Consider the following 14946-nt stretch of genomic DNA (forward strand, 5'->3'; position numbering starts at 1 on the left):
GCGGTCATTAGCATGGTACCCTTTAAAAGTGTTCTAATATACTTTTGATACCAATATGTACCTTTGAGGTACTAATACGCACTTTTTAGGTACAAAGGTGTAGGCCTACCTTTTGAAAGTGTACCGCCCAGTGACAGTTTTTGTACCTTTTTTCTGAGAGTGTGTATATAATGATCTGAGATATCATCGCACTGCTGCAGAATTTCAACGGCATCAACATTGATTCCATGTGACAATATTAGATCTAAAGTATGATTATGATAATGAGTGGGTCCTGACACGTGTTGTCTAACTCCAATAGAGTTCAGAATGTCTCTAAATCGTCCCCTTGGAATTATAAGGTTCTATCTGCGTTCTGAGCAGTTTTGAGATATTGAGCTTTAAAGTTTTTGCATTCCATTCGACTGTGTAGAAATAACCTTTTTATTTTCTAAATAAAAAGTTCCAAAATGTACACAACTTAAAAAACAACACCACATAATGTAAAGAAGTGGTCACAGAATAATTATGTGAATAACTAAATTTTGACAAAAATGTCAGATAGAACCTTATAATTCCAAGGGGACGAAATGCCAATCCCAATGTGTCTTTTTCGTTATCTACATGTATATTAAAATCACCAACCATTAGGACTTTATCTGCAGCCAGTACTCCGATAAAAAATCAGCAAATTCTTTGATAAAGTCTGTGTGGTGCCCTGGTGGACTGTATATACAGTAGCTAGCACAAATGTCAAGCGCAATTTATCATTTACACTGGATAGTGTTACATTAGAAATTACAAAGAACTAGAACAGAACAACCACAACGACAATAACGGACAAACTAAAGTACAAACTAACTATACACAAACTAATCATGGGTAAAATAGGACAGGTGTGACTAAATCAATGAACTAATGAGTAAGAAACTAACCAGAAGTGGGAAACTTAAACAGATCAAACATGACAAAACCTTAACAAGTATTATGTCCCTAAAGCTTGGTGGCAGTAACATTTGGAACATTGACATTTATTTGAAGTGAGCAAGATTTTAACTGATTTAACAACTTTATTACTTATATCAACCCAAAGAGGAGTTGGTAGATATGCAGTCATGAAAAGAAGAAAGTAAAAGAAGAATGAGAGACTTGAGAGAATTGCCCTGGCAGTGATATTTATTGAGTGAACTGTACCCAGAGTTACAGAGTGTTTCTTGTGGTAAAACACAATACATCAGAAGAAACACACACTCAAATATACACAAAGTACAGAGAGATTTTATTACTCCTACTAAAGCTGATAAAGTAAAATATTCTTTGATGTAGAAATATGCTTTTTTTTTTTTTTTTTTAGTTATTGATACTGGTTCACCAAAGGAGACTAGCTCTAGTTTGCTTGTTAACAGTGGATTACAGTATAGGTATATTTAAAAACTTTCTGTTTTTGACTTTTGTCTAGGTCATATATGACAACAATAAATCAAAACCAAACCACTGGATAATATAACAAATATGAAATAAAATAATTGTATACTTTTCCTGCCCTCTTGAAAAATTAGGGGTACATTTTATTGAAATAGAACACATACAATACAAGAATATACATGTGTGAAACCTAAAAACTTGCAGTGGGATACAGCCGGGTATTATTCAGTTCTGCTTAGTCCAAGTGATTTTATAAAACCCTTTTTATAACAATGTACACAGTTGAATGTGACTCCTGTACGTGTGAAGACAATACAGTGACATATTATTTGTGTTGTTACTCTCAATGGCAACTTTCATATATTCATTCATTACTTTGTTATACTCAACCGTCATCATTAGAGCGTATGAGAAAATGTTTATTTTAGAAATCTGCCATGTTATTTTAATGAAAGAAGACTTCAATTTCTCACAGTTGCTGATTTAGCATAGAGCTCAAATTTATAAGCTAATTTTATTTGTAAAATCTCTGTATCATATTTATAATTCACACAGTTTCAATTTTGATCTTTTATTGCATTCTGAGAATAACTCAAACCCAGGATAGAGAGGCTGAGTGAATGTGGTGTGGACTCTGTGAATGAGGGTCATTGTGTCAGAGACGCTGTAGAAGGACAGAGTTCCTGCACTGTGATCCACATACACTCCTATTCTAGAGGAGCTGGAAACTACAGGGAGTTTAGTCATTTTGTTATTATGCCAGAATGAGCAACTAGAGTCATAGTATGACAAACTCCAGGACTGATCATTACATCCAAATCTACACTCATCTCCCTCTCCCTTCCTGCTGATGCTCTGATATGACACTGATATATCCACCTCACCACTCCACTCAACCTCCCAGTAACAGCGTCCACACACACTCTCTCGACACATCACCTGACAATAAACATTAAATCTGTCTGGATGATAAAGATAAAGATGGACTTTGTCAGTGTATTTAATCACTCTGTTCCCTTCAGACAGGACCAGGTTTTTATTCACTGTGTTTGAATCCGCAGTGAGTTGATGAGAATCTGATTGAGACAGAGCATATAATCAACATGTAATTCAGTATTTCAATCATTAAAATAATACTTATTTTTTAATGGACAGTAACACTGTTAAAGTGAAGGTAATAGAGAGCTGGTGCTTTACACCTGACTGCATGTGAGTGTCACTGTTATTGACATCATAAAGCTGTGTGTGTGTTTGTGAACATTCATGAGTATAAAGCATTATACAAATGAATAAGACTAATAATAAAATTATTCTTATTATTAAGTACTTTAATTTCATTTGTTGACTATTTAACTGATTTGAATAAAGTCTCATGTGAAACAAGAATTTGTATTAATGAACTGATGTTTGTGTTCATATTTATGTATTTTATGGAGTTTATTCTGCAATTTTATTATAGAGTGGGTTAAAACTTGTTTAGTTTCAGTATGTTTGTTTGTTAATAGAGACTTACACTGAAGGAACTCCTCCCTGGTCTTGGGTTCAGGAGTAGGAATAATCTCAATGTATGTTGCTATGGAAACCAACAGATCTTTATTATAATTCACATGCTGTATAAAGAGAAACTATCAAAACCATGTCACATACAGTTATTGATATGCGTTGTATGATCTACAAAATATTACAAAATTACATTATATGTATTACCATTTCTCTCATAAAAGGATGAATTAGTGTTTTACCTTTGTCAGATATCTTCTCTATTTCCTTTTTGCAGAAATGCTCCAGTTTCTCTCTCAGATGAGACACAGATTTACCAACATCATCAAAAGAGAGACGAGAACTGACAGTGATGCTGGACGAGTCTGTAGATCCAGGAGGGACAGAGAGAGACTGGAAACTCTACACAGACACAAAGACACAATAGAAACAGCAGCTAAAGACACAGAATCATTTGATAGGAAACCTTCCTTAAGACACTGTCATGCTTGTCAGATCTCTGTTACCTGGAGGAATTGAATGTGATCATCTGTGTGTGAAAGCTGCTCCAGCTCAGTGTCTCTCCTCCTCAGATCCTCAATCTCCTGCTCCAGTCGCTCCAGTGGTTCTTCAGCTCGACTCACTGCAGTCTTTTCCTGGTCTCTGATCAGCTGTGTCACCTCAGAGCGGCTTCTCTCAATGGAGCGGATCAGCTCAGTAAAGATCCTCTCACTGTCCTCCACTGCTGCCTGTGCAGAGCGCTGTTAGGACACACAGAGATGCATTAGAACCAGTCCATTCACTCAGCTCTTACTGGTCCCTCACACAGCCTGTTCCCCACAGTGGGCTTCAGTGGGACTGAAAGAGCTCCAGCACTGGCTCCTCACGGACTGACTGGAGGAGAGTCCTAACTGAGTCTGAAACAGCTCTTCCAGCAGTTCTTCTGCTCTAAACTCACCTTGTGAGACTCTACAGCCTCTCTCAGCTCCTCAAGCTCCTTCTGTCTCTCCTCGATTCTCTGCTGGTATTTTCTTTGCATCTCACCCAATTTTCTCTGCAGGAATGACAAATAATCCCCACCTTATATTACTGCATGCTAAAAACAAGTAAAATTCTGTGTGAGTTTAATATTTTCACAAATCTAAATAGCTGCAAAGAAGCTTTATTTTTTATTATAATGATCTTCATTTATATAGCGGTTAAGGGATAATTCAAGTCATACCTGTTTCACAGTCCTCTCTGCTGCAGCTGATACAGTGTTATGATTTTTGTGTTTATCCACCATACACAAGTAACATATACAGTTCTGATCAGTACGACAGTAAATCTCCAGTAGTTTCTCATGTTGAGGGCAGATCATCTCCTGAAGTCGTCCAGTGGCGTCCATTAGATTGTGTCTTTTACTTTTGAAGAAACTCTCATGTTGTTCCAGATGATTTTGACAGTAAGAGTTCAGACACACCAGACAGGACTTGATGGCTTTGTTTTTGTCCCCAGTACAGACGTCACACTCCACATCTCCAGATTCAGTGTAACACTGAGCAGGACAAGCTTGTAGTTTTGTCTTCTTGAGTTTCTCCACCACTTCAGCCAGCATGGTGTTTTTAGCTAAAACAGGTCTTGTAGTGAAGCTCTGTCTGCACTGAGGGCAGCTGTAGACTCCCTTCTGATCATCCTGATCCCAGTAGCCTGTGATACAGATCATACAGTAACTGTGTCCACAGGGAATGGCCACTGGATCCTTCAGTAGATCCAGACAGATTGAACAGTTAAATGTATCCCGAGAACATAAAATACTGGCGTCTGCCATTTTGTTGTGTAGAGAGGTGTAGGCTACAACTGCTTAACTTTCGTTTTCTCCGAACTGAGGCGTTTCCTGCTTTCTGTATTTAAGAAACGTGTGCAAACAGGTTCCTATAACATAATGTCAACTGTAGAACATCATAATAGACAGACCTGGTCAGACAGTGTAGAATGCAAAGCTACAGGGAGCTAATTTTATAACTTTCTAACTCTTGAAAGAATTAAATGTTTATGCAATGGGATTGATATGGTAAGCTAGCCTACATGATTTAAAGAATACAGTTGTGATATACTATTTACATACTACAGATATTTGGATCATGTACACTAGTTAAAGAATACGTACTAGTAACAAAAATAGATCATTTTAATAGAGATTTTAATAATAAATGTAAAAACGGCTTGCCTTGAACATCCACTAGAATCATCGGTTCCCAACAGGGGGGTCGCGGCCCACAAGGGGGCATCAGCGAGCTCTGTGGGGGGTCGCGTCATATTTTGAAAAGTTTTGAGCAATTTGCATTAAATAAAAGTCCTTAACTTTTTTCTGTTCAAAATGTATATATTGTGCGAGTTCATCATGAATCCATTTTCCAAACCGTGTTTTTGTCTTATCCTGAATCACTATGGTACACCTATAATAAGTGATTACATTGGGACTATTTTACCCTGGTTCGGATCGCTGCCGCTGCGGAGTAGCCCAGTACCTGCGTGACTCGTCATAGACGCACACAGAGAGAGAAGTAGTTCCGGCTACAATGTTCTTCCGAAAGACGCATTATTCTGTTAATAAACGCATGTTTGTTATCGCTCGCTATAGCGCCAAAAGCCTTAAAAAATAAAGCCTCACATTGATAAAGCCTCACAAATAACATGCAAGTATTGAGGCCCCAGACAGAAGTCATTTAGTAATAGCCTATATTCATTCTTTTTTTACCTACACACAAGTGTGAATACTGATATTTTTGTTATTGCATTTAAAATAGGGCAAATATATAGGCTACTCCTAGGCTTACATTTTTAAATTACAAAGGGCCTACTAATGTTTTTGTTATTGTATTTTCAATATTAAAGGCTATTATTTGTGCATAAACATATCTGTTTATAGTAAACATACCGTTTGTTTGACAACTACATATTTTGTCATCCTTGCTGCAAGCTTACAAGAGCGAAAATATCATTAAATGTGAAGGGGGGCCCTAAAATATTTTCTTGGGAAAAAGGGGGTCTCAGACAAAAAAAGGTTGGGAACCACTGCACTAGATGACAGTGTCGTACAGGAACACAGTTTCCCAGCGTGTAAAACTGTCGTGTTCCAGTAGAGCGCGCTCTAACACACTGTGGAATTTTCCATGTTCGGATTCTAGCGCCCAGACCGCTCTGACAGTAATGCAATATCATTCAAAAAACATCACTTCATGCTGATTACAAAAGTCTCGAAACACTCATATTCAGCCCTCAGATAAAGCTAAAAACAGCTATACCTATAGGCTAGGCTATACATGTAAAGTAATTTGCTATAGTAGAAGTTAATCCGTGTATCATTCGTTCAGTCGTTTTTTTTTATTTAATATTGAAAGTAGAAAAATGAGAAAACGGTTCCTATTTCAATTTTTCATTTTTTCCAAAAAAACGAGAAACAAGAATTCAGCTTGATTTTTTGTTTTTCGATATTCGATTTCTACACGTGGGCGGGAATGAAACGCCCCTTTCCTCTGATTTGTCAACCGAAGATCAAACTGTCCCGTCATCAGGGGCACGTTCAAGTTCAAAACGGTGCGCAACGTTTTGCTACGGTTTCCGTGTTGAACGTCATGTTTCCTGGAAACGGCGTGCACCGGTGTGCAACGGGGTTTGAGATACGTTTTCTCTTGTTTGGTGGGTGTGTCAGAACTGCAGTCCAATCAGCAGCAACATGTATATAAAGCACGCGGTATTAAAGTGAACTCGCACAATGGGTTCAAGGAAAGTAATTTACAAATGTGTTCGATGCAGCTCGGTATACGCAACAGCTGAGGATATTAGAAGACATGTATGTTTGTCGTAAGTTTTATTGTAAAAAATATAGGATATCAACATAATGATGTAGTTGTTTATATTTTTTGCTTCATTGCAAGTGTATGACATTTGGTATAGAAATAAACAATGGTAATTAAGTGCTTTTCATAAAAATGAGAAAGAAAATACAGGGTATTAAAACAGTATGAACTACAAATAAAGTCAGTATGTGAGGCTAAATAGATGTGTTTTAGTCTGAATTGGGTAAGATGTGTGCTTCCATTTCAGTTTAAGCAATTCCAATTCACTCGATTGGGATGTTCTCTTTTTTTCTGGGCGGCAAGTGCAGTAACTGTAAAGGCTGATTTATACTTCTGCGTCGGACCTACGCCGGAGCCTCTACGCTGTAGGCAACGCGTTGGTTTTCATTTATACTTCTGCATCGTTGTCCGTGTTGACGCGCAATTACACTTGTAGAGAGAGCATATGACCCGAGGGAGCGGTCCTAGCAGACCAATCACAGCGCTTGCGTCCGCGTAGAGTTGACGCGCTGTTACATTTTTGGAGAGGTGCACGTCAGGGTACGCCGAAGGGTACGCGCGCTACGCACACAGCCTACAGCCCTCATTATGCTTCTGCGTCAACTCCACGGCGTAGCTACGCCGTCACTCCAACGGCGTCGTGACCGTTTTATGGTTCTGCGTCGGGTTGCGTTGCATCGCGGTGCATTTCACCGCCAGAACGCTAGGGGGGTGGTGTGGTTCGCGAATCTCTTTCCTAGTTTGTTTTGGTTCCATGCGCCGGTTCCGCTTTTTCATTTCCGACAATGGCGAGCGAAAGAAAGAGAGTGTTGTCGCAGCTGGAGCTAATCAACGTTGAACAACAAATTATTTTATTGCAAATGTTTAATCGTAGAAGAAAAAGAAGACGTCAGCGAAGGTGGTCTGTACGACCAGTGCACGAAGACAGGGGAAGGATTGGCGAATTTGTTACGGTTGTTCGACCGCTGAGGGACTTGGACGAAGAAATGCACTTTAAGTATTTTCGGATGTCGAAAGGTCGATTTGACGATCTTGTTCATCGTTTAAAGCCGTTAATACAGCATCAGACTACACACAGTATGCCTATTGACCTCGCTCAGAGACTGGCAGTGACTTTAAAGATTTTATCTTCGGGTGCAAACCAACAGATCACCGGGTTGGGCTACAAAATGGGTTCGACCACGGTGCCATGGCAGGATAATGTAGTGTCCCGTGGCAGACTTGGTTAATTACTTGATATCCATGATGTACCCGCGAACATTGTATTGTAAATAAACAACAAACTTTTTTTCAAAACAAACATTGATTTGATTGATTGAAGTTTATTTCTAGCAACAACAAAAAAAGAAAAGAATATATATAAATATATACATATACACTACCGGTCAAAAGTTTTAGATCGGTAAGATTTTTAATGTTTTTAAAAGAAGTCTCTTCTGCTCACCAAGGCTGTGTTTAGTATATAAAAAACAATAAAACAAAACATATTTTATGACAATTTAAAATGACTGTTTTCTATTTTAATATATTTTACTCCGGAAATGATGTATAATCTGACCAATCACAGCCCCTGCGGTCTGCGTCACCGCGACGCGTAGTTACAATTTTTTGGAGGTGCACGTCAAGCTACGGCGGAGGGGTCGCGTCGAGGTTCGCGTCGACGCAGAGGGGTCCGCGGGGGTACGCCGTCGATTCGACGCAGAAGCATAAAACAGGCTTACGACGTAGCTACGGCGTGAGTTCGACGCAGAAGTATAAATTGGCCTTAACATCGGGCATATTTTGTAGTATTAAAGTCCCCGTGAAATCAAAATTGACCCTATTTACTTTGTTAGCGCATACTAGTCTTGTGGTGAACAATTAATCCGTGCAAGTAAATATAAAAAAAAATTTTTTTTACCATGGTAATCTTTTGCAACTTCCGGTTCACGGGGACTTTAAACCAGGGGGGCAGGGTTTCATATTATTTTGAAGTTTCCCCGGGCGCCGCCATTGGCTAGCGGACCATCACCTGCTGTTAGCATCCCATTGACTCCCATTCATTTTGGCGTCACTTTGACAGCGAATAACTTTACATCTGAGGCGTTTAAAGACTCCATTTGTCCATTATTTATTTCTAAAGAAACACGAAAATGTATAAAAGGCTCCATTACCTTGTAGCTTACGTTATGGCCCCGTAGAAGCAGTTTTTGTAAAAATAGGCTAACGATTGCGTCATAACCACGCGACTCTCTGTCGCACAGTAGAGAAATTACCGTATAGACAGGAGGAGAAGCTCGTGCGCAATTGGGGGGACGTGGAGGCAAAATGACAAAGTAATTAATCAGAATACTTAGCAAAAGTTGCTCCTGCTCCTAGCTCATGGACAGCTCCTACTCACACTCTCTGTCTCTGCAAGTTTCGGAAGGGAATGATTCAGATTTCTCTTGGCACAGCTACTAGAAGACAGACGGGTTGCTCACGTCACATCTACGTCGTCAAGCTCAGTTTGAGTCTGCGCAGTACGCTCGACCATCAGGAAGTTAGTGCTTGTCTCCATTGAATCCAATGGGGTTGCTGTGTCCAGTTTATATACTGTCTATGCTTTAAACACATATTTATACCGACTTCATCAGGCTCCGAAAATTCTTCACAAAGAACACAAAGAATGGCCTTCTCAGCTGCCATAGTTGCAACCAGAGAATGTGGTTGCAACTCTTGCGTCATCAAAACAGTGTGTTCAACGCATCACCGTTTCTGTTTAAAAAACGTTGTGCAACGTTTTGTCGGGGCTGAACCATAGACTGTAAAAAAATATGGACGTAGTGTCCGTGACGTCACCCGTAGGTTTCTGAAGAGCATTTTTGAAGCCTAAAGTGGGCGGAGCCGGCCGTCGCCATCTTGGCCTTGCGTCACTCCCGGATAACAGAAAATAGGCAAACAGGCGGGGCGTGAGTGGAGCTAAGAAGCCTGGCCATAGATATGAGCCTGGCTATCTGAAATCACCTAGCTCGACGTGATCGAGTTAGCTGATGATGTAAAGCCAATTAAAAGTTCCTATTTTTGCCCTTCGAAATATTATAATAGTTAAAAGACATGGCTACAAGTGAGACTGTGTATTACTTCGAGAGTGTTTGTGCGTGACAGTGATTTATGTGCATAACGTTACATGTCAGTCACTCTTTCATGGTCCGTCAGCGCGGCATCGCTCAAGTTCGTAGAGAGCTTATTCAGTCCATTTTAAATTCTGATTTTGGCCGCCTCTCAAATTGGTTAAACCGTTAAACCATAGATATATTGCCTTTGAAGTGCAAGTAAATGCGCTAGAAAATCCGCGCTCATTCATGTGCATTTAATGCACGGACGGAGAAAGCGCCGACGCCTGCATGATTTCATCTGACAGTACATAAGCATATTATAATCCATCTGTTCCATGATAGCAGAATGAACGAGCCTTTATTGACGTTTTAAATTTGAGAACCCCAAAAAGCAAAGAAATTGTCAGACATCCATCCATGTTCACAGAGGAAAACAACTGAAATACAGCGCTGGTTGTTCTATCAAACGATAACGACGGAATCCAAAGACGTGGGCTTTGTACCCAAGTATAAAATTTTATGAAATAATCCCGAAAAAAAGCACAAACACTGCAGAGAAGGCAAGTTCAGCAGCTAACATTTGCTGAGGTGAAGTGACGGCTAGTAACAGCAGACAAACGGCTAGCATTAGGCTTGTTCGACTTCATGCAGCTCTGCGCAGACCGATCGGCGGCTGACTTGAAGCAGTGCATGCCGGTTAGAAATTTTGTCCGACTTGATACAGCGCCGACGCCACGTGACTGTGACGTATGCCATCAAAGTACCGCGAGAGCGATTCGAGAATAGCCGGGGAACTCAGCCAGCGCAGCTTCTCAAGAGCGGCTGCACTGGGCTGCACGAGGGCTGATGACGACACAGCTGTTCCACGATTGGCCGGATTCACCGCATGACAACGATCATGTGTGTTTCGTGTTTATTTGAACAGCTTTAGTTCCTCTAAAGCTCACAGATCATTTTTTTATAACAGTAAATAGCCTACTCTTTTCATGTTGTTGTGATGTTATATTGTGTCATTTTTATCAAATTAAAACTGATTAAAAAACGTAGACTCCACTTCATTGATAGTAGCTAGTTTATGTTGAACTTTATTCTTGTTCAAACAGACGCTGTATGAAGCAGTAGCTACATAAAGTATGAATGAAAATGTCTCTGAAACATCTGTGTATTATTTGGCAAATATTGCATTTATTTCACTTCAGCTGTGATAAAGTATGCAAACACCACGTGAGCGGTCACTACGGGAACCAGAATGTGTCCGACTTCACGTCTCCGTTTGCAGCTCCTCCCCGCCTGCACGCGGCTACTCTCAATAGAATCTGTCTGCATCCTGCAAGACTTCAAGTTACGCCCCTTCAAATTACGTCATTTCAAGTTACGCCCACTTCAAGTTACGCCCCTTCAAGTTACGTCATTTCAAGTTACGTCCACTTCAAGTTGCTCACTGTTTTTTTCGACTTAAAGCTGCGCTGCACAGACCGGTCGGTGTATGATATCAAAGTACCGCGAGAGCGATAAGAGCAAACAGACAGTTCTGAATGCTTTTGAATCGCTCTCGCACGAGTTTAACATAAACAGAACAAACAGTGTTTCCCACACATAGACTAATTCGTGGCGGTGCGCCACAGAATCAACACCGGCCGCAACATATTGCGTTTCGTTATTAAAAAAAAAAAAAAAAAAAGTACGCTCGCTATTTAAAACACGTAGCGTATTCATTCAGCTGCATTTCCTTTCCCTGCTCTCCCTCCGTCTCTCTGTCACTCACGCGTCTCTCTCACAAGCGATTTTTTGTCTCGCCAAAGCCTTATTTGATGGGTAAATGATGTAGATGACTGCTGCGCTTGCGATAGGAACGAGCAGAGAGAGAGAGAGCCCCGGTCGCGCGCGCGCGCGTCTTCAAACTGTCTGGCTCTCTCTCGCTCCCTCGCGCATAATAATCAAAATCAATTGAGAATTGACACGATGGTAAAAGATCGGAAGACCGAAGTTTCACGTGGAGCATTCGGATATTTTTTTCCTGAATTACCGCTGGGTGTGAATTGTGCTATAAAAAAAAAATAATAAAATAAAAATAAAAAAATAAAAAAACTTTAGGATTATATTATTATTATTATTATTATTAAAGAATAATGATCTTTGGTCTTATGTATGTCATTGGTAATTCATTGTGTGTCACTGGTGTTACTGTCTTTTTTTTTCTGTCACATTAAATAAAATATCACATGTAACATGATAATTTTACATCCATTTAATTCTGCATACACTCAAAAGTTAAGATTTAAACTAAGGATTGCATCATTAGGCTACTTGATTTTAACTGGTTTTCAAATATTTTCATCATTATAGCAAATACATGGTTGCACAAATGAACATCATTCAACATTTAACAAACATGATTAAAATAAATAAAACAATTTCCTTATTTGCTGAATTATTATTATTTTTCTGTACCTCTGACTACATGTGCTGACATTTTTTTTGAAATAATATTTAATAAAAACCTTTAATATATTGCCAAGCTGTCATTTATGTGTATTCATAAAGTCAAAGGGTAATCTAATAATGTGGTTTAAATGTTAAACTTACGACATTACTAAATGTCTCTATACGAGTTATATACTGAGATTTTATTAATATCTCCTCATTTTGAGTTTGACATATCGTGTGGTTCTGCGTGATTTGGACAACTTCAAGTTACGCCCACTTCAAGTTACGCCCACTTCCTGTTACTCCCCTCTCTTGCAGTCCGCAGACAGACCCATCTCGCTACTCTCGCCGATCGGTTACATCCAGCCGCAGCCGATGTCGAACACACCTATTGACAGCGGCAATCCATCTGTCACTCAAGTGGCCACACCCTTAAATTTAAATATTAATCAACTAAACGGACGAGTTATAAAAAAATTCACCCCCCTCACAGTTGTTATGAAGGGCAAAATTAGCTGTATAGACCAAAGCCACATAGAGATCCAGGCTGTAAACATGTTTTTTTCTGCTGTAAAGTTGGCAATTTTAACATGAGGGAGATACAGATTTGACTCACTTCTGCAGCCAGGCCAAGCGGCCAGTTAATGAATTGCAGTTTAACTCACTTCCGTGTTGGTTTCAAGAGAGAGACGGGGAGGTTGCCGCTTGGGCTGAACGCAGCACTGAGGACGGGACAGTTTGATCTTCGGCTGACAAATCAGAGGAAAGGGGCGTTTCATTCCCGCCCACGTGTAGAAATCGAATATTCAAGCTGTTTATTCATTTTGCTACCTCAGAACGAAAAATCAAGCTGAATTCTTGTTTTTCGTTTTTTTGAAACGAAATAGGAACCGTTTTCTCATTTTTCTACTTTAAATATTAAATAAAAAACGACTGAACGAATGATACACGGATTTAAGTTAAGTGAGGAAATTTGGAATTTGGTTGTGTTTGTTTTCTAGCTGTTTTTAAGGCTTTTCTGTATGCAATTGTTCTCTCTCTCCACAAAATCGGAAAAACGTCTGGTTTTGTTTTCTTCTACTTGCACCAGTAATGTGCGGTGAAATCTTGTCATGGGTAGGCTGTGACCTTATCAATGTGGCATACATGTTCAACCCAAGTTCATATCAGGCATCATCACATCACTGCCTGCATACAGCAAAGTCAGTCATATGTGAGGCTAATGCACAATCAAATCTAATAATCAAATTAATGGACACATCTATCTTATGACTTATACAACAAACAAATGTTTTTTGCGGGGCACAGTAAGAGAGGGAGGCGGCGCGATTTCACGCAATTCTGACTTTATATCTCGCAATTCTGAGAAATAATGACAGAATTGCGAGATGTAAACTCGCAATTGTGAGATAAAAAGTCGCAATTATCTTTTAAAATTTTTTATTCTGTGGCGGAAACAAGCTTCCATACCTCCTGGCCTCTTCCTCCCATCCATCCTCTCTGACGCGTACCGTTACGGTAGGGCCGGCCCAGCTATCGGTAGGCGCCGGCGGTGCCGCGGTAACCTACCTGAGAAAACGTTTTGGAAAAGACGGGCTATGGACCCAACCAACTCTATAGGATGGGAGGGGAGAACTCCCTCACATGGTACAACCCATGCAGAGGCTGCGCGCTGCGGTGTGAGTAGTATGAAGCTGCAGACTCGGAGCCTGCTGCATCTACAGTCCCGCACCCAGAGTCCCGCATTCTCAGACCCCTCGTTTTTCGAGACAGCGCCTCCTATCAAATTAGATCGGATAAACATGTGAAGAACTTAAGCCGAAACGTGAGTATCGTCAATTTTATTTAGCGAATCATACCTCAATCGATTTCCTTTTTAATCAAACTACTTTATAGCTCATCGATACACCAACATATGAATAGTCCATTTAATATTTGTAAAGTAGTTTGTAACTAAATTTGAGCCGTTAATGTATGTTTTTTCGCCTTTTTTCCCAGAAAATATTTTGATAGCTTACGTTAGCCTTTAACCTTGGACTTTTGGTAGACAAGCCATTGTAAAAATTTGATTAAAATTCGTTGACATTAAAGTAGACCAATTAAATACATTAAGTGTGTTAATATCAAAGAATGTCATCATTAATTATTTAATCAGATTCACCATTTTACCTTTTTTTTAATTACCGGACCTTTTTTCCTTAAACTATTAAGTTGAATTAATTAATGCCGGAGTAATTATTTTACTTTATATAATTTATGTAGATTACTTAAATTAGTTATTATAAAACGTAGTATTAAAATGAATCAATATTAATTTAACTGATATGAAGTTGTTGCCGGCCATTTCCTCCGTGGCCCTACTTATCACCCTAGGTATGCTTGTAATTTGCATTTGCAAAAAAATATGATTTATTATTACACAATATTTTTGACAATGGCATTCATCTTTTATTTTAGTGAAGTCGAGGAATTTGACAGAGCGATTCCAAAAAGAAGGAACATTCGCCTACCAGAAATTATTTTACCTTATGCATTTACATTTTACACTTATTCATTTAGCAGACGCGCTTTTATCCAAAGCGACTTATAAATGAGGAGGTTTTTTTTTTTAATGCAACTGAAGACGAAAAGTAAAGTCACCAACACAATTCTTTCCTTTTTTCTTTCCTTTGTCCTGTTTACAGCAAGATGATGCTTAGGTGATCGTTAAATAAAGT

General features: G+C 39.4%; 2 protein-coding genes across 2 annotated transcripts in view; one reads left to right on the top strand and one right to left on the bottom strand.

Moving 5' to 3' along the window:
• LOC309501431 (uncharacterized protein) overlaps positions 1 to 14946 on the top strand; it is a 188284-nt gene that overhangs the window by 138086 nt on the left and 35252 nt on the right. The gene's annotated exons all lie outside the window — the stretch shown is intronic.
• Positions 1138 to 4925, bottom strand: LOC309501452 (E3 ubiquitin/ISG15 ligase TRIM25-like). Its single transcript, XM_082173568.1, has 6 exons — positions 4106 to 4925; positions 3842 to 3937; positions 3411 to 3644; positions 3147 to 3306; positions 2918 to 2977; positions 1138 to 2480 (listed from the first exon to the last, which is right to left on the bottom strand). The coding sequence occupies exons 1-6, from the start codon at positions 4691 to 4693 to the stop codon at positions 1945 to 1947; spliced, it is 1674 nt and encodes a 557-aa protein (XP_082029694.1). The 5' UTR covers positions 4694 to 4925; the 3' UTR covers positions 1138 to 1944.

Source organism: Leuciscus leuciscus (genome assembly GCF_965113295.1).
Source record: "Leuciscus leuciscus genome assembly, chromosome: 6".
NCBI lineage: Eukaryota > Metazoa > Chordata > Actinopteri > Cypriniformes > Leuciscidae > Leuciscus > Leuciscus leuciscus.

Bases quoted from the DNA above. Each gene is read 5' to 3' on its own strand.
- LOC309501452 (XM_082173568.1), bottom strand. From the start codon at position 4,693: ATGGCAGACGCCAGTATTTTATGTTCTCGGGATACATTTAACTGTTCA. The intron at 3,645-3,841 runs GTGAGTTTAGAG...GTGTCCTAACAG, and splicing joins AGGCTGTAGAGTCTCACAAG to CGCTCTGCACAGGCAGCAGT. The intron at 2,481-2,917 runs GTAAGTCTCTAT...TGTCTCAATCAG, and splicing joins CAGGGAGGAGTTCCTTCAGT to ATTCTCATCAACTCACTGCG.